This window comes from Camelus dromedarius, chromosome 15, assembly GCF_036321535.1.
Source record: "Camelus dromedarius isolate mCamDro1 chromosome 15, mCamDro1.pat, whole genome shotgun sequence".
NCBI classification, from domain to species: Eukaryota; Metazoa; Chordata; class Mammalia; order Artiodactyla; family Camelidae; genus Camelus; species Camelus dromedarius.
Window position 1 is genome coordinate 41,155,040 of NC_087450.1, and position 24,433 is coordinate 41,179,472.

At 37.8% G+C, this 24,433-nt stretch overlaps 1 protein-coding gene and 1 long non-coding RNA gene across 4 annotated transcripts in view; one reads left to right on the forward strand and one right to left on the reverse strand.

The window, feature by feature from the left end:
- The window catches only part of TTC27 (tetratricopeptide repeat domain 27), a 143,992-nt gene that overhangs the window by 72,992 nt on the left and 46,567 nt on the right, over window positions 1-24,433 (reverse strand). For both annotated transcript variants that reach the window (XM_010987780.3, XM_064494607.1), the window contains exon 10: window positions 13,387-13,500. In XM_010987780.3, the coding sequence (XP_010986082.2) occupies window positions 13,387-13,500 (114 nt within the window). The remainder of the gene's footprint in view (window positions 1-13,386; window positions 13,501-24,433) is intronic.
- LOC116157440 (uncharacterized) lies at window positions 550-15,606 on the forward strand. 2 transcript variants are annotated; one of them, XR_010384231.1, is made up of 6 exons: window positions 550-783; window positions 5,592-5,720; window positions 9,220-9,425; window positions 10,066-10,178; window positions 10,462-10,536; window positions 15,359-15,606. It is a non-coding gene; the product is annotated as an uncharacterized LOC116157440 (long non-coding RNA). The 2 variants fall into 2 exon arrangements; XR_004141502.2 differs by lacking the exon at window positions 9,220-9,425 and having other exon boundaries at window positions 566-783.

The following is a 24,433-nucleotide window of genomic DNA, read 5'->3' on the forward strand; positions in this document are numbered from 1 at the left end:
AAGTTATCCAAATAGACACATAAAGAAAGAACACAAGTCACTTTGATAAGGTGATGGGATGTGTGAATGCTTTCTGAATTTCTTTAAATGTTAAAAGAAAAAAAAACTTTAAAATTAATCAATTTATGTAAACCTGTACATTTCTCTCAGGAAAACAGTTTCTTATACTGAGATTTCCTATAATAGTTCTTTCAAAGAACCAACCTTATTAATCAACCTTTTCACTTTTTCTAAGAAAAACTATTCTTTAGCATATCTATGTCACAACCATGTCATTTTGACAATGGCACTTTCTAATATCGAAGAAAATTCTATGAAGAACTTCATTTAGGACTATTTTCTCAGGAATAAAGTGAAATCAAAGGGTGTGTCTAGCTCATGACAGAGGGCGAATTTTCTTACTGTTCAGCAAGAGAGCTAGCTCCAGGGCAGGACACTCATTCATGCGAGACCACCCTTAAGGAGCAGTGAACAGCTTCAACCTGCACTCCCTCTGCTGTGCTGACATACCCGCACTTTGTGGAATAACTGTGCTCTCAAAAGCTACGTCAGGAAGCAGGCCAATGAGACTAAGACGGCTGACTCTTGAGAAAAAGTACCAGGGCCAAATGCAAAGCCAAAGGCTGGCACTATCCAGCGGTCACATGATGAGTCAACACAAGACCTCACAGACTCAGCATCGAAGTGAACGCAGACACTCTGGAGCCCCAGGCAAACACACAGGTGGCAGTCTCACTACCGTGATCATCTTCACCTGCCTCTTCACTTGTCATTCAGTTTTCGGTAAGTATACATATTTTTTCTGTTATATACTGAGACCTCTCAACTGTGAATTGTCATGACTCTGTAAAATGCAGCACTCAGATGTTCTTTTTTTGCCAACTGACTGGTCTTCACGGGGTTGTCTTATGAGGATTAGCTGGTAGCAATATGTCTGTTACGTAGGAGGTTATGTAGGAGAGCGTCCATGTATTTGAGAAGGACGAAGCACTGCATTAGCAGCTTACTTTCCAGAACTTCAGGATACCTGCCACTGTTCTGTAAGTTTGAGATTTTTTTCAAGTTTTTACAATATTAACTTTTAAAATTGAAAATTAAAAAAAAAAAAGTTATAGGGAGTGAGTCCAAACTTCCTCTTGAGAAAGAAAAGGACAAGAATATAACAGATCCTAATCAAAGTAAAAAGAGACCTGTTTCTGAGCAAGGAAACTGCACCTCAATTGGAGGGGGCAGGTTGGGAAGTTCTCTGTATTATACTAGGTGGGAGATTTATTTGTTAGCCTAAGCATATCCTGCAAGAATGAGAAAACACTCATTACATCACTTCTTTGACAATCCAAGATGTTATTCAATCAAATCAGTCAGAACGAATCGAGTCATAACCAGACTCCTGAACCATCTTAGGTCAAAATATTTTTAAAGCTCTCTGGCCTTACTTCAGAGAAACTTAATAGCAAAAAGGTTGCGTGCTTCTGCCCAAAGCTATTTAGTTGTAGGAGAGACAGAAGAGAAGAAAAACTTCTGGCTGGGTACATATGGTTATAATACATAAATAAAAGGTTCACTGAATTACTTCATCAAAAGCGGGGAAATTTTCTCTTTTTATCAAATGTTTTCCTTTCTTTGGAAAGAAAAAATAAATAATGCCTATTTAATAATTAAAAGCCAAAAGCAACAACGCTCACTTTTATGAAGTCCTAGTTACATGCAAAACATTTGCATTTCAAACAAAACTCATGTTGTTTGCTGTAGTTACTGCATCTAGCTAAAACATTAAGCAGTGCTCTGGAAATAGTTCCTGATTTATTAATAAACAGATTTAGTATGTATTTCAGATCCTCTCAGATACTTTGAGATGATCTCAGAGTGTCTCTGATACTTTCAGATACTCTACAAAATGGCAAAGGTCACTGGAGAGAGAGCAGAGAACCAACATTTACTTGAACTTGATACCACAAATGAGCCCCTGTAATAGTCACACTTCAGAAGAACTTGATTAGGCTATGTGTATGATAAAGATTGAAAACAGAATTCTAACCTATTTTCACTCCTGCACAGAATATACTTCTTCCTACTTTAAGTATGACAACCATTTAAGGAAGATTTACCTACCAATAAAACAAAGAACATTAAATTAATTTGCCTATTTCCTCTACTGGATTCAAAGCACTCTCTTATTTGTTAACTCAAATACGGAGACATATTTACAGTTCATCTCTTAGGTTTTTCAGAACAGGATTATTTCTAGCGACTCATTCTGAAATAATTCCATTATATTAAAACAAAACATAACTGGAGTCCTTTACAGGAAAGGGAATGCTGGCAAGCGAAGTGGCTGGCATCCTGCTTTAGGTCTGCCTCCAACAAGCAAGTCATTTAATAAGCACAAGGGCACTCATCTATGAAATGATTTTCTAAATGATCTTTTGTACTTCCAACACTCTCTGAGTATATGGCTTTATCAAAAGAGTATTTATTTCAAGCATTTGAGGAGGTGGTTAGTTTCAGGCACTATTAGCTGAACACAAGTATCAGGTTTGTTCCTTAGGGGCGAACTGTACCCAAGTGGCCTGAAAGACAATATTTAAAGTACTAGGAGCATGGGACTGAATGAATGTGAAGCCTGAGTTACCACTGTGTCCATTTCTGTGAATGAACATGGACAGAAACAGTGAGCTCGCAGAGAATCTGGTACTTTGCAACCTTTCACATACTCCCAGAAATTTAAGTAAATGATCTCTAAAGCAGTGCCATTTTCTTTCCAGTTTCTAAATTTCATGAATTTCACACCTGAAAGCACTTGATCATAAGTTAAAACTGGTACTAGAAGGTGGTCTTTAAGGAAAGATGATAACATCAAAACAGAGAGAGAGAGAGGTTAAGGTACCCTAAACCAATCTTTAAGAATTGAAAGCAAACAGTGTGATCTGGGAGGGTGATGGAAGAGCTGAGGATAAATGGGAAAGATGCTGAGTAGAGAGTGAGGAAGAGTCTAGGCTCAGTCAAGAGAGTGGGGAGAGCAGAGTCACAGCAAATCCGGGCGTAACTGCTGGGACACACCAAAGGCGACTTCGTGATGTACAGACCACTGTGGTACGAAACTGTTTCTAAGTTTTAAGGTTCCCTTTTAACATCTTTTTTCTTTCCACCACCTCAAAGCATTTATACTTTGAGTGTCCTTTGAGAAAATGTGCTGTGCGTATGGGTTCCCTAACCCTGCACAATAACAACTCTCTAGCCTTCCAGGAGCCACAGTACCAGAGGTCAGGGGACATCTCCATGGAATGGGGGATAAAAGAATAAAACCCCAGAAAACAGCGATGGGCCCTCTCTTTTCAATGCTCTGTTTTCAGTAGAGAAAGAACTTCCCTCAAAGACTAGAGAAAAATCAAGACTACATTTTAAACTTAGCACATAGAGAATGATTTAGTACAGAAGGACCATTCTGCACAAGGTCTGGGATGATTTAGACCATTTATGTGCTCATATCTAAAAATATGGAATACATATCTTCAAAAGAACAAAGCTAGTCCCTCAGGACTGACACTTTCACTGAAGGCTATTCATTCTTGCTTGTGTGATTATCAAAGTGTTTATCAGAAGAGCCAAGTAGACATTAGCTGATAATCTAAAAGGTCTGACTGATCATATGCCAAATCACCTTGCTTTTTTTGTGCAATCTGTGTGCATGTGTGTAGGGGGGTAGGATTTATTATAAAAAAAATGTACTTAATCAAATATATCCAACATTGGGGCTGAACAGCTCTCTCTGACAGGAGTCTGTAGTCATTCAGCTGTGACACAAACAGCGCTCAAGCTAACTGCCACCTCAAACTCCCAAGTCCAAGAAAATTGCCAATAGAAACAAGGGGAATGAGAATTAAAACCTATTAACACACCTGCTAAGGATCAACAACACCATTAAACCTATCATTAACCCAGTTTTTACCTCGTGTATAGGGAACTGCAGCTCAGAGAGATTAAAAAAAAAAAAGACTTGCCCAAACTTTAAAGCTATGAATAGGTGAGCCTGTCTGATTCCAAACACCAAGCTGACAGCTTTATTAAAACCTTACCTCCTAAGTGGAAATTATCAGATCTGTGATAATAAAAAGCAGCTTCTCATGGGAAAAATACTGAGAACTTGAATCAGCTGGGTTTCCCCCACCTAAATTTCATAATACGAGGCAGGATGTGGCCTGTCTGAGAAGAGCTTCAGTGATTGCTTCCTGTGCCAGATACAGAAGACTTTCAGTGTTGGCTGGTAGGAACTGGGTGTACTCATGGGGGCTGGGAGAGCCTAGATGTCTTTTTCATGATTTCAGACTGAAGAGATGAACATAAAGACGAAGTCCTCAAGGAAGCCCAGACAAGGATCTTGCAGTGTTCCTTTTAGTCAGACCTGAGCAGTTCTTAAACTTTTTGGTTTCAGGACCTCTTTAAATCCTTATGAATTACTGAGGGACTCCACAGAGCTTCTCTTTATGGGTGCTCTAATCTATCAATACTCATCAGACTAGAAATTAAAACTGAGTAAATTTTAAATATTTATTCACCCACTCTAAAATAAAATAACAAATCTATTATATTAATACACATAATGGTTTTTATGAAAAGTAACTAGATTCCCCCCCCAAAAGGTCTTGAAAGATGGGCAACATATTACATGTTTGCAACTCTCTTTACTGTCTGGCTTAATAGAGGACAGCTGGATTCTCAGGCTTGCTTCTGTAGTCAGTCTGCTGCCATATGATGTTTTGGTTTAAGTTTATGATAAAAATTTGGCCTCATACAGATAGGTAGTTGGAAAAGGGAGAAGTATGTTAATAGCTTTTTCAGCTAATTGTGTGTACCATTCTTTGATACCACACCAAAATTCAACATGTGGTGGCTCCTTAGAGTTCCTGCAAAGTGGAATTTGAAATCCTATCAATGAATGTTTCCCTGTTACATTAAATAACTGTTACAGTAAAATTCATTAGCCTAAAAAAACAAATAAACCCACACTCACTGATCTGTCTTGAACTTTGAATGGATCTTTTACCCATGCTTGATTTTTTTTTTAACATCATGCATCAGTCATTTGGAAAATGTGCAGATTTCCAAATGTTAATATATTTCATATAATATTAAAAATTATATGCATTAATATCACAACCTCCTAAGAAAACTCTCATCCCGTACTGGAAGTAACAGGAAGCTGTCACGTTCCTAGTGTTCCTAGATACAAGTTTTCCAGAAGTCTCATTTTTTTCTTGGAAGCTCAAAATTTTATCATTGGTAACAAATAGTAATAATTAGTTTCCTAGAAGTGATGAGTTCACTTCATTCATTTCTGAAAGAATGTCTGCCAAATACCCAAGTCTGAATACCCATAGTTTGTCAGTATTTCTTTCAAGTAAAAAGAGTGTTCCCTGGGAGAAGCAGCTGGCTCAGCTTTTTCTTGCGAACCCACTGTGCTTTAGCGCGCAGCCCGAGTGTTCTGCAAGTACTTCCCAGTTGATTACATAGAATATTAAAAATGCACTTAATAATATTTACTGATTTATCAAACACATTCATAAACAAAATTGTCTTTCTCTCTTTTTCAGCTACGAACTCGTGGCAGCAAAGCACAGGATGGCTCCTAGCATGGGGTGCTGTCCCGATCTTGATTTGGGTGAAGGGACCAACAGTTTGACCGCCCCTTGCTTCTGCCGATTCAGTGCCAACAGTGACAGGTAAACAGTATCTCAGTATTGCTGTGAAGATGGTCGTGACCTGAGGACACTCTGAAAGGCCTGGGGAGCCTCGGGGCTCCACAACCACCCTTGGAGAACGGCTGCCTGGGAATCAGCAGATGCAGAAGCCCTCAGGCCTTCTCCTGACCCCACCCATGTCCCCTACCCACGTCCAGCTTTCTCCGAAAACTTCTCCAGGGGACCTTGCTTACTATTTAAGGAGAAGTTCTTTTTTATTATCTTGCCTTAAAAGATTAGAAATGAGAACACAAGTCAGTCTGTTTGCAATCTGCAAGCAGCCCAAGAGTGCAAAGAATAACAAATACTTATTATTAAAACCTTAGGGAATGTTTCGAATTCCTAGTATTAGCATTCCTAAAAAAGTTAAAGTAGTTAAGTCTACTGATAATTACACCTACTTTCCTGAGCAGTCTCAGTCAGATGCAAAGCACCTGTTCCTCAGAGAGCCCAATTCCTACTGCCCCAGCCCAGGCCCTCAGTAACACCTCCGAGGTTCCTTCTGGCCCCCACCCCTGTTACATCCCAGCGCTGGCCTCCAGGCCTTGGTAAATGCCCTTTTTGCCTCTGTTCTGTGCTTACTTGGGTGTGAGACAGGAAAACATCTGGAGCTACTGAAGATTAACAGCCTACCTCTCTTCCAAAAGGACCCATAATCACCACCCTCACTGGACCCCGAATTTCTGAGGGCTGGGCTGAAAAGTGGCATTTTAACAAGCACCTTGGAAGTGGTTCATATGTTCAGGCAAGTTTGGGAAGTGCTGCATAAGACTACTAAGATGTACTCAGGGTGCTGTCCCAGGGAAAACCGATGTGTAGTTCCATCAACATAATCTGACTCTAAAAGACCTTCAGAGTGCCCTGACGGGGATCTGACTGAAGCCAGCATTTAGGGCCTTAAGAAGTGTGCTCTAAGTGGGAGTACTTTCTTCCGTCCCACTGGGAAGTTCCTCACGTAGTACCTAGGTTTCTCTGTTCTGTAACTTTCTAGGTTTTTTCCTAAATTTTTCACTATCAGTGATAAAGTTTATTTTATGCTGTTTATCACTTCTCCCTCTCTTTTACCTCGCCTATCTATGAACTAATTATTGCCCATTTTTCTCCTACAAATCTATTATCCTGGAATTCACATCCTGGTTCACCCATCAGCCTCCCTGGGTAGCCCCCCTCCTGGCCTTAGCAGAAGCCAGCTTCACGCACCCTGGAGCACGTTCTTTCCCACACAGGACTGCATCCTGATATTGTGTGCACTCCATTTCCCCTCCTTTCACCTAAACTGTAGGCCCTGAGATGCTGAGTTCTGCAACCAAGCCTTTCTCACAAAAGCCTCTGTTCACTTCTTCCTGCCTATGCGAGTTCAACCCCTTTCCTCCAGATGATGCCAAGTCTTACACTGGTATCTGCCTTCTCATAGCTTCCTTAGAAGACTACAGCATGGTGATTCAAAGCATGGCCTTCAAAATCCAAGGTAGACCTGGTTTGAATTCTGGCCCAGCTCTAAGGCCTTGCGTAAGTCACTTAGATTTTCTGTGCTTCAGTTTCTTCATCAGTAAAAACATAAATAGTGCCTACTTCCTAGGATTATTCAGCACCTGGCATACAGTGTTCAGTAAACGGTAGTGACTACACAATTCTGAATAAACAATAGTAGCTATAATTATTCCAAAAAATAAAAGCACAGCTACAGTCACAGGAGCTAGTTCTGGTATATTTTTTCAGTAACTTTCAAATGCTGCATGTGGTCATTAAGGCAGGTGGAGTGCAGAGCTAGAATGGAAGGCATTGTTTCCACCTCTCAGATACCTGAAAAGCTTAAGGGCAGGACTCGGCATACCGAGCAGGAAACACTGTAACTATTGCAATGTTTTCAGATTTTCTAGGTAGTAAAGATTGCTTTTGGCGAGTTATGAAGGACTGGGCAGTTTTATTTGCTTGTACCTAGTCTTCCCCTCCTTTAAAGTGGGGATAATAATAACAGTCAACATTAACTGAGGATTTACTAAACACCAGGCACTATTTCAAGCATTTCACAAGTATTAACCCATTTAATCCCTCAATATCCAAATGAGGTGGGCATTACTGCTCTCTCCATTCTCCAGGTAAGGGAAGTGAAGCACAAGAGGGTAAGGGCTTTAACCTTGGCCACGGTACGTGATCTCTCTTCCTCTTGGATTGTGAGGTCTATGGACAATGAAATCTGGTGCTCTTCTGACAACAGACATTCTGATACTGAGGCAGGCAGAGAAAAATAGAGACATGAGAACAAGGATGAGAAAAGAGAGAAAGAGAAAGACCTGGCAGTCTGTTTGAGCCCCGAGCCCAGCTATCTCTGATCAGAAACCCCTAGTCTTTCTGGTTACAAGAACCAACAAAGTTCCCTTTTAACAGCCAATTTGAATTGGGTTCTGTCCCTTGGAACTAAAAGGTTCCTCATTGAGACCCGGGCTTAAACAGTACTGAAGTGCAAGCGTAAAGAGTCTCAAAAAGCCCTAATCTTCAATCTGTCCGTCACAAGCATCTTGTATTTAGGAAAAGGGTATTTAAAATAAGTATAAAAATGAAGTGCTTTTTCTCAAAGTTTAAAGCCATGCCCCCCTCACTGTGCAAGCCAAATGTGACCCAGGTCAGCCTGAATTAGCAGACCACGTGCTCCAGGCCACCGCCTGTTCTCCATCAGTGGCTCCATAATGGCAGCCAGATACTCTCCACTCACACAAACGGCCACCCATCAAGGTCAGTACCAAGCCTGCCAAGTACAACGCACGTGGATGAACTTTTATGAAGAAGATATGCGAAAACACAGTACAGCACAAGCATATTCCAAGACACTAAAACATGGGAGAGAAATCTGCAACGCAGAACAAATGACCACCTTGTAATATAGAGGCAAAGCTTTGCTATGTTGAGAAATAGAGTGAACATATTTCCAGTTACTTAAGCAGTTAATTCATGGACTCCAGCCTCTTATCACTTCTTCTAATGACCTCAAAGCAGACTAATTTATGCATGTAATTCATCATTTTTTAAGGAAACCCTGTAAGAAAACACTGGCATTCCTTTATCTCATTTCCGTTAAAAAATACACCCAATCAAACTGTGAATTATTACCCCCTGGGACCTCTACATTACCCTCAGTGTGGTCATAGCAACTGCTCTGTTCCTGTTAGCTTTGGCACTGGGCTGAAGATTTGGACTGGAATGATTTTAGAAAGGCTGGTCTCTACAGCTCACAGGTTACTGAAGTGCCAGATGAAAATGTAATCTTTAATTTACCTACTCTCAATTATTCCTGCTAATTAGCAGGAAATTCAAAATTGAGGTTATTTTTTCAAATTCAACATTCAGCAAACATATACGGAGTATTCTAGCTGTAAAGATTGATGGGTTTCCCAGTAAAGTATAATTTAGTAAATGCTAAAATACAGTATCAAGAACAGATGCTCTAAAAATACTTATTTAAAAGCTGTGAAATCTCAATTAGCTTCCACAGTTAAGAAACTCAAGTTGCAGTATGAACAGTCTCCAGTGACAGGAAACTGCTACAATCTCAAATTTCCAATTCAATGCAACGTCCTCCCAGAAATTCAAGGGTGAAGGGGATTCCTGCTGCACAATCATCTTCAGCGGCACAACGACCTGATGGGCAGGCCTTCACAATTTAAAAGAACAGGTGCAAGAGATAACTGGGTAATTAAAATTCATTAGCAAAATCCTTTTAATAATGAACATAAAATAATCTAACATTAATCTTCAATGACTGAACTGCATTTATCTAACACTAATATGAACGTTACTAGACAATGATGACATTGGTTTGCACAATTTATTTTTCGTTTGAACATAAGATAGTTCCTTTGAATGTACGTGGATTTAATTAATTTGCTTCATATTTGGATTATATGTATAATACGCTACTTTTACCATACTAAAGAAGAAAAAGATGTGATCTTATGATAAAGAAAATGTTGATTATTTGGATTTGGATCAGATGTGGCGTGGTGGGGTGGGGGAGAAGCTTAATGATGAAAGATGGGTACTTCATACTCCACTGGTAAAAAGCAGGGTATAAATAAATACTGGAGAATATAATTTCATGTTAATTCAAGCTGCTTCTGAATTCTAAACTAACCAATGTTTCCATAAATGTTATTTTCTTCATCATAGCCCTGAACCATCAACATAGCCCTGAACATGCAATAATTAAAGAAATTTTAGCCTAGAATAATTCCCATGAGGGAGTGTGTTTTTAATGAACTGTCCTCCACTTGGAGTTCCTTCTTCCTCTGTGGATTTTACAACTTCGATTTTTTGTTTTTTTTACCTTTAGGGATGACACAACGTTCTCTTTTTAAGTTTGCACATCTCACCCAGAAATCCCTGCCCAATCTGCCATCTTTTGAACCTGCCATTGCATCCTTCAATGTAACTGCCCATCAGTGGGTAAGTTAAAATTCAGACTCTGTCATTAAGCAGCCAGGCAAACTGGGACAGTTCATAAGACTTCATCATACCTGCATGTCTTCAACTTGCAATGTGACAAGATTAAGCTTCTCACTAAGAACACCTTCTAGCTTATTTTTCCTTCGGCTTTAACATTTTACCATTTTATCACATTGTACAGCTGAGGAAGGGAACAGATATCCACAGAAACTAAAACAATTTTTTGAAAACACTGTTTTACGTATACATGTATTTTTAAGATCATTTTTCTCTTATTCTTCAGGGATGCAAGAACTTCAACAAACTCAGTAATATCAAACTCTGAATCAGAGGAACTGGCAAAAGTTCAGATTATGAGGTAAACGGCTCAACAAGTGACAGAAAATTAGACAAATCTTGCAGTTATCTTGTCCCATGATCTGACTAATTTCCAAATTCTGTGGGTTGGGGAGTGAAAAGGTTTTCTCTGATTTTCCCCGTAGAGGCAGAAATAACAACTCCTTCACTGTGTCCTATAGGTAGGGAGCTAAATCACTCTCTTCCTAATGCAACTTTTGGACAACAAGATGAAGAGACCCTGGATATGGGAAGGCCAGGACAGGGAGTATGGTGACTGGGCACTTTCTTATATTCATTTTCCCCAGGCAAAGCACGTCCTTGTTATTTGACATCTAAAAGCGTCCTCTGCACAATTCGGAGAATCATGCAGGTTTCAAATTGAAAATATATTTTACACACCTATGAACAAGTTTACTTTGATACTTTTTAAGTTAAATTTGCCACTACAAAAGAAAAATGAAAGATGACTTGGCTATTTTATATGCCAAAATTAACAGAAGACATGAGTGCAAAGCGTGACGTGAAAGACCATGTATTAACTATCTAAGTATATCCAAGGCCCATAGAGACTAAGAATTCAATAAATGATTGCTAACAGGAAGTTAGTAGCACTGATATTCATAGTAACTTGGTAACCCTCTTACTGGTTTGCTGAACTAAACTTACACAGAGAAATTCTAGAATTACCATGTTTCTTTTTTTAACTTTTTTTTATTGAGTTATAGTCAGTTTACAATGTTGTATCAATTTCCAGTGTAGAGCACAATTTTTCAGTTATACATGAACACACATATATTCATTGTCACATTCTTTTTCACTGTGAGCTACCACAAGATCTTGTATATATTTCCCTGTGCTATACAGTATAATCTTGTTTATTTATTGTATATATACCTTTCAGTATCTACAAATTTCGAACTCCCCGTCTGTCCCTTCCCACCCCCTCCCCCTTGGCAACCACAAGTTTGTATTCTACGTCTATGAGTCTACTTCTTGGATTTTTTTAAACAAAAATTTCACTTAATCCAGATAAACATCTGCTTTAACCTGCCAACTAACAGATTTTTAAAGCAGGTAGGTTATTTCCAAAAAAAAAAAATACATGTCAAATGCTCTTAAAGACTGATTTTTAAAGTGCTCATATTGTTTGGTTTCCTAACTTTTCTCAGTCTTTGAAAAATAATCACTGTAAACATTTTTTTCTTAAGACATTTAAATTTAAGCAGCCACACGGAAATGTTTTATGACTTTTACTATGTTACTAGTTCTCACTGTTCTATCTCATTAGCTCCTGTGTCCTTCTGACTTGTCCCCTCACCTTGAAGCACTACCTTACTTTCTGGCGCTACACAAGATATTCCAGGCTCATCTTGTATCTTCCCTGCTTCCACTGCCCCAGTCCTAAAATGAGCCATCTATCCAAGGAGCCCTGGTTCCCATTATTGAAGAATGGTATTTAGAAATCAAGATCTGGACACTAGATGTGTTCACTGCTACTGAGGTGCCACTGCTCTAGACTCCATCAGTGGTCAGAGTTAGGAGAGATACGGAACCTACGGAATAATCTTTGTGTTTCCAGAAGCATCAATCAAGTGCACTAAGCTTAGTGAGGTGTCCATTAGAAGTATTTTTAGACACAGAAATTAACAAAATATTCATCATTAGTTTAAAAGAACACTTTGGAATAGAGATTATTAATTTCAGTTCATTAGTGAATATTTTTGCATTAGGCTGAATTTTATTTCCTTATACAATCTCTCTGTGAAACTGCATATCTTTTTTTTTTACTAACTCTTATATTATCTCTTTGAATACTCACTATATACCTATACTGTAAGTACTATTATTATCACCCTCTTTTACGGATGATAAAAATTAAAATTAGAGGTGTGATGCTGTAATATAATAAAAACTAAATAAGCTCTAGGTCCCAGCACAGAGCTTCTAAAACTCTCGTAACGTCCTGAGTGGTAGGGGTTAGAAAAGACGCTGGCTGTTCATTTGTATGCTTTATAATATCCTTTATAATAAAGCAGTAATAGTCATTGTTTCCTTGAGTTCTGTGAGCCATTCTAGCAAATTATCAAATCTGAACTCAAGAGGAGGTTGTGAGAACCCCTGATTTATAGCCAGTAGGTCAGAAGTACCAGATCTGAGATAGGAATCTGAAATGGGGGGCAGTCCTATGGGACTGAGCCCTTAACCTGTGGGGTCTGCACTAATTCCAGGTAGTGTCAGAATGGAATTAAATTACAGGACACCCAGTTGATGTCCACAGGGAAGTGAAGAAATGCTTGGTGTGAGAGACCAACAAGTTTGCTGTTGAAAAGTGTTGAGTAGAGGAACAGTTTCCTTTAGAGAAGTTAAATACTATGAATCTTATGGTTACCTGGGAAGGGGGATGGTAAGGGATAAATCTGGGAGTTTGAGATTTGCAAATGTTAGCTACTATATCTAAAAATAGATTAAAAAAACAAGTCTCTTCTATATAGCACAAGGAACTATATTCAATATATTATAAAAATATTTAATGAAAAAGAATATGAAAATGAATATACGTATGTATATGCATGACTGGGACACCATGCTGTATACCAGAAATAGACACATTGTAAATGACTGTACTTCAATTTAATAAATAAATAAAACATCTCAAATAAAAAACAAACCACAAACAAAATGCTATGGTCACAGAGCTAAGTGAAACTGCTGAGTTTTAGAGCCAAGCAAACTCTAGAACTACTCTAAAATAATAAAATGTTTGCGTGAAAGGAAAGCTGTTTCATTATTTCATACCCATAACAAACACGTATGGTATTAACAGCAATAAAGAGTTAGAATAACAACAATTGCCACATTTAACTCTCACCTGTGTCTGCCTCATTGCCCGTTCCACTCGGCGTGTGCTTCCTCTCTCAAGTTTTGTCCGGAGGATCAAAGCTGATGTCTGAATGGCCCAGAACTTTGGTTGCGAAAGCAAACACTGATGGAAGAAGAAAAAAAAAAAGACCACAGAAAGAATGGATGAGCTGGGTAACCCCACCCTGAATACAACAAGATTAATTTTGCCAAAAATATCAAGATATGGCTAGATGCAGATTTGAAAATCTTCTCAATGAAAAATAATAGAACATGACATGTGCTTTCAAATATTTTTATGAAGAATGTGTTCATTTGAGCAAAATCATTATTTAACCTAGTTGCCCTGTTCTATTGAAAAAATTCCTTAAAAAATGAATCAAACTTTTCAGATAATCAAAACAATAAGCAGAATATACATCATACCATAAATTAATAAATCTTTTATCTCATGAGTTATTAAAAAATTGAGAAAATAAATTATATAAAAACAAATGCCACCTTTCTCAAAGTTGAAATAAATTTTTAAAAATCATCCAAACTCACAAATGAAAACAAATAATTAGAAATCTGGTACCTCTTCACTTAAAAAATTTCCTAATGTGTTGATGCAAATGCAAATCAAACTTGAAGGATTCTAAAATTTTTAAGAATGTTTTCTAGTCTTGGTTAGGTTAGGGGGTCTCCAATTTTAGTTAAAATGCTTCCCTAGATGGGGTATCTAAAGAGAGACTGGCCTATGAGAAAACCCTGAATATGCACATACTGAATCCTAACCCAAGAGAAAGCTGTGATTGCCATCAGTTCAGAGAATGTAGCAGAAATCACTGCATATGACCCAGATGTAGTGAGGGGAAAGTGACACTTGCGGGTGAGCAAAAACTGGGGCAAAATGTATTATGATACAATGGGGACTGCTTAACGCACACAAACTTAAGCTCTTTGCTGATGACAGGGAACCCAATATTGTCCCTAGGTGATCATTCACAATAACTTCCAGTAAAGAGTGCTTCAAAGAAAGACAAAAGGCTTATTTGTCTGAAAGCTGGCCACATCCTTGATTATTTGCTTATTTTTAAAAGTCAAGTGTAAAAAATATCCTAGTTAACTGGAGTCCAATTAATCATTCAAAACCTAGCTGTGCATTAGAAGCACTTTAGAAGCTTTTAGTATTTTAAAAATAAATCATGAAAAGGAATACATATATGACTGAAACATTATGCTGTACACCAGAAATTGACACAACATTGTAAATTGACTCTACTATTAAAAAAATAAAAAATAAATAAAAATTAAAAGAAAAATTTTAAGTAAATAACATCTCAGAGCAGGATCTGAGCATCGGTGTTTTTTAAAACACTCCCCAGGTAATTCTAAAGTACAGCCAAATTTAAGAACTACTAGGCTAAGCTAATAGAAGCATTTGTCTTTGGTAAATTCATTTTAACTCCACATGCTCACTGACAGTCAGCAAGTCCTTCAGTGGAGTGTACACTGCATCACAGTCCCTACAGATCGTTACTGTATCATGCCCAGCTCACTTCCACCGTCTGTACTACCTAGCTGGCCCCTGTGGGTATTTGAATTTTCAACTGCAAATCTAGGCCAACTCTTTTACAATAAAGCACTAGCAGGTTAGATCACTTGCTCAACGTCACACCTTCATTAGTAGCCAAACCTGACTGTAACAGTTGATCTCTTGATCCCCAGAATGACATCTTTTTCTTTCTTTCTATCTTTTTGGAAATTGCACTGGGACACATGAGCTTCAACTATTTTCTTTTTTTTTTTTCTTTTTTATTGAAATGGAGTTGATGTACATTATGTTAGTTTCAGGTGTACTATATAATGATTTGATACTTGCATATACTATGAAGTGACCACCACAAGCCTAGTAACCATCTTTTCCCAAAGTCACTACAATATTATTGACCATATTGACCATATTCCTTACACATGACTTATTTATTCTATACCTGCAGGTTTATAATTGTTAATCTCTTCATCTGTTTTGCCCACCCCACCTCACTTCTGGCAACCAGTGTATGTGGTGACCCTGGAGAGCCTGCTCTTCACTGCTGAATTAGACCCTCACATCCTGACTGTGATCCAGCAGTTCCGGGCCTTGCAGGCCTAAGGATCATTTTTTTTCCCCACTTCATGTCAAGATTTTCTTTATATTCTCAAAATAAAATTTTCTGTGGAAGGCTTTTTTTTTTCCTTCTCTGTATCTATGAGTCTGTTTTCATTTTGTTTTGTTTGCTTGTTCTGTTTTTTGGACTCACCATATAAATAAGATCATGTGGTCCTTCTCTGTCTGACTTATTCCACTTAGCAAAATACCCCCTAGATCCATCCATGTTGCAAATGGCAAGATTTCATTTTTTATGGCTACATAACAACATCTTTATATGTTTTTTTTTTTAACACTTTCTCCAAGGAATAGATGACAGTACCCAGGAAACACTGGCAGAGTAATGTAAGAAGAGGACTCAGTAAAGAGCTTCAGGAAATTGCTAGATTAAAGGAAGTGGAAGAAGAGGGGTAAACAAAGAATACACAAATAAGGGAGAAGGAAAATCAGAGGAATAAATTCTTGCTGCACTGTGTTCATTCATTCATTCACTTGAGCACCTACTCTGTACAAGGGAGTGTGCGCAAGGCCCCAAGGACAAAGTAGCAGCAAGATAGACAAGGTCCTGCCCTCAGAGAACTTACACACTAAAGTAATGACTATTAAGTAACCTTACTCTTCTATAACTAAGTTTGCAAATTGAAATATTTTTATCTCCTTGAAGTACAGTTTACAAGATTAATGTACATCTTTATCTTGTTAGTTTCCATTAACTTAAATCTACAAAAAGGATGAATTTATCAACATAAGTAAGTGTATATAGCACTATAAAGATATACATGATGAAACAGAAGACATTAAAAAGCTAATTCTTAAATTGTGTGACATTGTGGGTGGAAGATTTTATTATAAAATGTGATCTCAAGAATTTTCAAAAGGAAGGAAGAACTTTCTTCATTAAGTGAAGTTGCACACTGATTCTACTACTTACAGTGGGTTGCATCACTGCCTTTTTTCTCTTTAGCGTGTTAAAGGGACTGTCTCTGTAACCTCGTGACAGCATGGAAGCACACTGAAGAAATGGCTCTGGGGAAAATCTCCAAGTCAGCCCAAGCCTGATCAGAATCTCAGCTCCACCAAGTGAGGTGATTAGCTGGGTCACCTTGGGAAGGTACCTGACCTCAGAGGATCTCTCTTCCCTCCTCTCTATAGTAGGAACAGTAATTCCCATCACCCATAGAGTTGTGAGGATTAAATATGGAGAGTCAACACTGAAAAAGCCTCTGAGAGCACCTGCTGAACAGCACATGCGGTCCCTTGCGGGACTTCTCCTCCTATAACACTTCCTCACACCCTTACTGGAAACACTCCCCCGCCCGCAAGTGGGCACAGGGGGCAGCACTAGCCATCACCTACCCTCAGATACCTAGGCATAGAGCATTTTAAACTAAAGGAGTTTGAGAAAACAGCACAAGCAGGAAGATCACTCTGACCTTCCCCTTGCCCCTCTTCCCTGAAAGTCATAAAACCGTCAACCTGAGAGGTGCCCTCCCTACATCCGGAGCATCCCTTTCTCTGAAGACAAAGGGACACTGAGCAGAATCCCAACAAGCAAACCTTACTAAGTTTCCCCCAGTTTACTGCACTTTCCTTTGACCTGCCATATTCCTCCATGACTTCATCACACCTAACACAAAAATACTCAGCTTTAACCGTTTCTTCAGTCTTCATTTCCTTATGAGACCCCATGTCACACAAAACCTATATTAAATAAATTTGGGTGCTTTTCTCTTGTTAATCTGTCTTTGTCAGTTTAACTTTCAGACCCAGCCAGGGACCCTAACAGGGTCGAGGAAAACTTTTCCCTCCCCCACAGCTCCCAACCACATGGTCACTCTACCAGTAACGGTCACGGTACACAGATCAGCACAGACCAGGCCTGTCAGCTAAAGCTCGGCTTTAAAGGGTTTGCACGCCAAAGCAGGGAGATATTTTCCTAGGAAAAACTACCAGTAAGACTGTTTTCTACGCTGGCATGAGAACAAGAGTTTGCCTGAGACTTTTATGTGAGGGTCAAGCAAAACAGTCTCATGAAACATTGAAAGTAAAATGCAATCTGAAAAACAGACATTTGAAAAGCTTTACAGAAGGAACTGACTGGATAATGGTATCACTGAAGAATGCATTTATCTTATATTTGTTTGGTTGGGAGATATACAGACTTGGGAAAGTCTTTCTAAAAGGAGGGAACTGCAGATAGACTGGGTTTAATATAAGTTACAAAACACCGCTGCCCACGAGGTCAGAATCCGTCATACTGGGACATCAGGTAAGGAAAAGAAAGTGAAACAGGACTTATGTGCTGTAACGCTCTACTGACTTATGAAGGAAATTCTATTTTTATAGAATTTCCAGTCTCGCGGTTGAGCAAGCACAGCCAGGGGAGAGAGCCCCAAGGGAACTACGAAGCCCAGCTGGTGAGGACTCGGGCTCTGCTCCATGCAGACAGTGAGCGGAGCTGACCCAGTCTCCAGCGTGTCCCCAAACGGGGGTCACTGCTCTCACTTCCAGTCAATTTAGGACATGAGAATGACCACCCACCGCCTTCTGCTGGCTCTGTCACAGTCTTCCGACTCCACCTCTACCCAGCGATTGTCACTGCATCAAGTTTGGATCCCTCAGGGCAGAGGCCCTAGCTGTTTGGTCCGCCAGTGCCTTCTGTGTGGCCTGGCACACTGCAGGGGCTCAGAGAGATAAAGAAAGGGACAGAGAAAGGGCCTTTTCTTTGTCCTCTTTTACAGAGGGGCAGAGGTGTACAAAAACATTTCTTTTGAAACAGAAATGCAAATTCATAGTGACTAACATGTATGAAAATCACACGATAGGTTTTTTTTCCCTGGCGTTCCCTGGATAGAATTGGGAACATGCTCTCCCAAGGGCACACAACACTGTAAATAACAACTATGTATCATGAAATGATACTTTCATTACTGTCCGGTGAGGCAGCTCAGAAGCTTCATCACTGCTTTATAGTATTTTTTCTTTACAACAAAATGTTCCAAATGACAAAGAGCATAAGCTCACAAGCTTTTTGAAAATAAGTCATTCCTAAATTGTGACACACAAAACATTTTTAAATAAGAGGACTGGGAAAGAGGGAAAAACGTACTGAAAACAAAAAGAACTGGGTTCTAGACCAGGATCTCTGCCCATGAGCTGCATAACCCTTGGGAAAGGTCTTGACCATCTTTAGGCCTCTTTTTCCTCATCTACATACTGTTGAGATTTGATTTGATGGTCTCTAAGGTTTCTTTCAGCTATAAAAAAATTTTTTAATAAGATCCCTTTTTTAACATCAAATAATAGTAAGGTTTTAAATAATTCATTAACTTTGTAAAAATCTCAAATTAATGTGAATCTTTCCAAAACCAACTTGGGTTCCTCTATCTTCCCAGCTATTATCTATATGTCCTTAAATAAGTAGATAAATAACTTCTCTAGGACTAAGACATCTTATCTATAAAAAGAAAAAAGTTGGACTAAAAGATGACCAAAACTTACCCCACCTCCAAAATTCTGCAATAATGAAGGGAAAATAATGACATGAATTCCTGAGTTCATCTTTGTTTGGTTATATTTTTAATTAACATTATTTGATTATAATTCTTATAGACTTCATAGTCACCAAAACACCCTGCAAACAGGTTATTTAAAGTCAACTAAAGTTCTTTACTGGTCAATAAAAGTATAAGAGAGAAAAGTACTTAAGGACATATAAATTTCTCAGGTGCTAAAAACTAGTAAAATAAGGGAAGGTATTGACAATTACCAAATTTTGCCTCAGATCAGAATAGTGAGATGTCTTACATAGAAGAAGTTTTAAATAAGCACTGAGTTTCTGCTTTGATAAGAGGCAATAAGTGAATATATAGTACCTAAACAAACTGATATAATCTTTTACTAGCCTAGAATTCTAGCTACCAGTTATATATGTGAGCAAAACCCAAAATATATCAGAGACTGGTAAATTGTGAAATTTTGTTGACTGTTCTATGTCCATGGCAGATACTTTTTGGTATCTCCGTACGGAGTAAGTAAGTCTGGCCACTGAAAAAAGCATCCTCAAAAAATTACACATAGGAGTACCATATGACCTAGCAATTTCATTTCTGGATATATGCCCAAACCAAAAGCAAGGACTCATATATGTGCATTTCAATGTTCATAGTAGCATTACTCATAATAACTAAAAGGCAGAAACAACCCAAAGAAAAAAAATTCATCGAAGGATAAATGGATAAACAAAATGTGGTATATAAATACCATGGAATATTACTCAGCCTTAAAAAGGAAGGAGGTTCTGATACATGCTACAACACAGATGAACCTTGAAGACATTATCCTAAGGGAAATAAGGCAATCATAAAAGGACAAGTATTTTATTCCACATATATAAGGTACTTAAAATAGTGAAATGCATAGACACAGAAAGTAGAACGGTGGTTGCCAGAGGCTAAGGGAGAGGTGAGAAAGGAGAGTTAGAGTTTAAGGGATACAGAGGTTCAGTTTGGGATGATTAAAAAAAAGTCCTGGAGATGGACAGTGGTGATGACTGTATGACAATATGAATGTCCTTAGCGCCACTGAACTATATACTTAAAAAATGTTACAATGGTAAGTTTATGTTATGAATATTCTATGACAATAAAAAAGCAAATATTTTACAAAATCATTACTTATAAAGTCCTTAAAAAGACAGCAATCTTACACTCAAGTTCAGTGTCACTAAAGACTTAGAAAACATAAGATAAAAATACAACTATGCTCAAACTAATATTTCATTGCCTTTTTTTAAGCCACTCACAAAATAATATTTTGAATGCATATTCAAGATCTTTCAAAGTTCAGAATTTGTCTCCCAAAAGGTGGGTTATTTTAGTACAGGAAAAGGTTCTGCTATGTCTCTACATATAATTAAATTACAGTGAACACTATTTTTAATCATCTCATCTTCTATTTAGCCCTAAAGAACACACTTTTATGAAGATATAAAATACTAGATGTTGCTAATTCTTAAAATCTATAATTTGCTTCCAACAATTCACTCATTTCTCAGAAATGCTCTATAAATTTCTGAATATTTTTATCTAAAACTGGCCTGAAATAACAGAAATTACTAAAAAGCTGGTAACAGGAGAGTTAGCTTCTTGTTCTAAGGGAAATACAATGACTAATCCAGAACTAACCAGGATTTATTCACCCCCTAGTGGAGCAAGCTGCCACCTTTCTCAAGGCACACAGTCTGCCAACTCCCTTAAGAGGTAAATCACCCAAAACACAAATTAAGCTGTGACCACTCTACCTAAGCCTTATGGCACCCCTCTACCTGCCAGGGCTTAGCAGTCACGCATAAAAAGGTATTGATGTTAATTATCTTAAAATCTAAAATGCCTGATACAAGCTAGCTATGTGTTCTGGCAAACAGCAGCTTTACCCAGCAATAAGCTTTTCTCTTACATAAATATTCAGTTTATTAGAATTCTTCCAAAGTAACATAAACCAATTGGTGTCCTACTATATTTAAACCATGTCCTTGTAGACCTCAGGTATCTCGCAACCCCATCCTGGTATTTGGTGAAATGTTCAGACAGCATTAACTTGAAAACAGCTGGTTGCCCATTATTACAGTGTACTGTATCTCACTTGTACAAGAGAACTCTTTACAACCATAATTGTAACATTTGTTTTCATTAAGATACACAAAAACATACAGAATTACCTAGATACACAGCAAGTTTGCTGTGAGAATAAGCTGTGATTGACGCTTTTGTGCTTTTTGCAAGAAACTGTCACTTTTTTCCTATAAAAATGAGTAGGTCACTCTGCATCTTATTGCTCTCTCATTGACAGGCTCAAAGAAATAAATCAGTCTTCCTAAGCAAAGCACTAATGTAGATAATAAATTTAGAATTTCATAGTTTATCTTCACCTGGACTATATGGAAGATATATTCAAACATGTAAATGAACTTAATACATCCATACAAGAAATTGGACTAAAGATGGAGGGTATAGCTCAGTGGGAGAGTACATGCCTAACATGCACAAGGTCCTGGGTTCAAGCCCCAGCACCTCCATTAAATAGATGAATAACTCTAACTACCGCCCCCTCAAAAAAATTAATAATTAAAAAAATTGTTTAAAAAGAAATTGGACGAAATTTATTAATAGTCACAAAGAAATTATTTTTGTATAGGAAATTCTAATTTGGCTTAAATGTGCTGAGAAAAGGTACTCTATTAACATTCATTTTCTTAAAGATACTGGTCTTTCAGAACATTGAAAGAATGGCCATTGCAACTCATCTGACCATGAACATCAATGTCTTATGTGACTCTTTCCATGAATTTTCAGTTCTATGTGGCAAAGAAATAGCTACTAGGTACAATTTTTCATTTTACTAAACCATTATCTACATATGGAAACATACACAATAAATTTTTACAAACTGAACAGACCCTTGTAATCAGCACCCAGGTCAAGAAACACTACTAGCATCCCTGTGTCCCCCTTGTTCTCTGTTTTGGTCACTTCCCTGACCCCCTGCCAAGGGTAACCACTATCCTGACTTCTAACACCATTAGTCAGTCTGCATGTAATCACAGAATACTCTTGTATCTGGCTTCTTTTGCTCAACATTATGTTTGAAAGATTCATCCCCACAGTTAAATATAGTTGTAGAATGTTCATTTTACTGAATAATATTTCATTGTAATATACAATTTATTTAACCATTATACTGTTAAGACATTGAGGTAGTTTCCAATCTAGGGTTATTATAAATGTGCTGTGAACACTCTAGATGTTCCATCAGAATCATGCACATTCTAGGACAGGTTCTTTAGTTGAACACGTACAAGTATTTCTGCTGGACATATACTGAGGAGTGAAAATGTTAAGTCACAGAGTATTTAGTGTCCCTGGATCCTACCAATTTTCTAAAAGGTTACTCGACTTTACACTCATTAGAAACACTGGAGAGTTCTTGTTGCCTTGTATCCTTGCAACACCCAATATTGTCTATTTTTTGCATTTTAGCCATTCTGGTGGGTATTTAGTAGTATTCCATTATGGTTTTAATTTGCAATTCACTAACGACTTTGCATTTCTCTAATAACTAATAAAGTTGAGGGCCTTTTAATATGTTAATGACCATTTTAATGCCTCTATTAAGTACCTACTGAAGTCCTTTGGCTGTTATTTTCTACTGGGTTGTCAAAATTTTTTTTGATACTTTGTTAAGTATTCTTTATACTTCCTGGACACACATCTTTTGTCTTTTTGTTGGAGGAGGGTAATATATTATTATTCTTACCTGACAAGTACAACACATACTTGTGTTTGCAAGGTCTGGTCTAAGTGCTTAACAAATATTAATGGTATCTTTTGATTTTCAAAACCTTATATTAATAATAATCCAGTTTACCATTTTCTGTTTTATGGTTAGAGCTTATTGTCCTTTTTGACTGTCCTATTAAGCTCTCAAAGATGATCTTGTATATTTTTCCTCTAAAAGTCTTAATTTTGCATTTCACTTCCATATATTCAATCTGGAATTGATTTTTGTATCTAGTATGATATAGGGGTTAAGATAGCTTTTTCCCCATATGGATATAAATCACCTAGTACTATTTATTGAAAAGCCCCCCCTTTCCCCATTGCACTGCAATGCCAACTTTGACATAAGTCAGATGAACTGTGTATGCACGGCTGTGTTTTTGGACTATCTGTTCCACTGGTTAGTTTCTATTTCCTCATGTCAAAATGTCTTAATTCAGTGTTTCTCAAACTTTAAAGCATATAAGAATAACCTAGAGAGATTGTTAAAACACACACTCCTTGGCCCCAACCCTGGAGATTCTGATTCAACAGGGTTTGAAGTGGATCCAGAGAAATTCCATTTCTAACGAGCTCCCAGGTGATGCTGATGCTGCCAGTCCAAGGACCACAATATGGTAAGCTCTTTCGTAACTGATAGTTTTATAATAAGTCTTGGTATCTGCCAATGTAAGTACTGCAATCCTGTTCTTCATGACTGCCTTAGCTATTTCTAGCCTTCTGCATTTCCATATGAATTTTAAAGTCACCTTGAGTTCCACAAAACCAAAAAAACAACAGCAGCAACAATAAAAACAAAAATAACAAAAATCAAGGTGCTGGGATTTTGTTAGGGATTGCACTGATAATGTAGGTTAATTTGAGGAGACTTGAAATTTTAAAATACTGGGTCCTCCATGAACATAGTGTGCCCCTCTATTTAGGTCTTCCCTAATTTCTCTTAATAATGTTTTGTAGACTTTAGTATGGAGGGGCTGTAAGTCCTTTGATAGACTCACTCCTAGGAATCTGATGTTTTGTAACATGATTGCAGGTGCTATTTCTTCCCCTCTTTTTAATTTTTAAAATTATGGTACGATACATATAACATAAAATGTACCATCTTGACCATTTTTAAGTGTACAGTTCAGTTATGTTAAGAACATTTACACTGTTGTGCAACCAATCTCTAGAACTCTTCTCATTTTGCAACTGAAACTCTATCCCATTAAACAACGATTCCCCATCATCCCTGCCCCACCCCCCTGCAACCATCAAGCTACTTTCTGTTTCTATGACTTTGGCTACTCTACCTCATATAAGTGGAATCATGCAGTTGCAAATGCTATCTTTTTAAAGTCCATTTATTTTTACCTGGAGTCTATTAACTAAAGCAATTTGATGAAACATCAGCTCACTAAATTGAGTACTGGCTAAAACTCCAGTTAAAATACAGACACTTGAGAAATTTAGTGCTGTTGGTGGGAATGTAGTTTGGTACAGCCATTATGGAAAACAGTATGGAAATTCCTCAAAAAACTAAAATTAGACTTACCATATGATCCAGCAATCCCACTCCTGGGCATACAACTGAAAGAAACTAATTT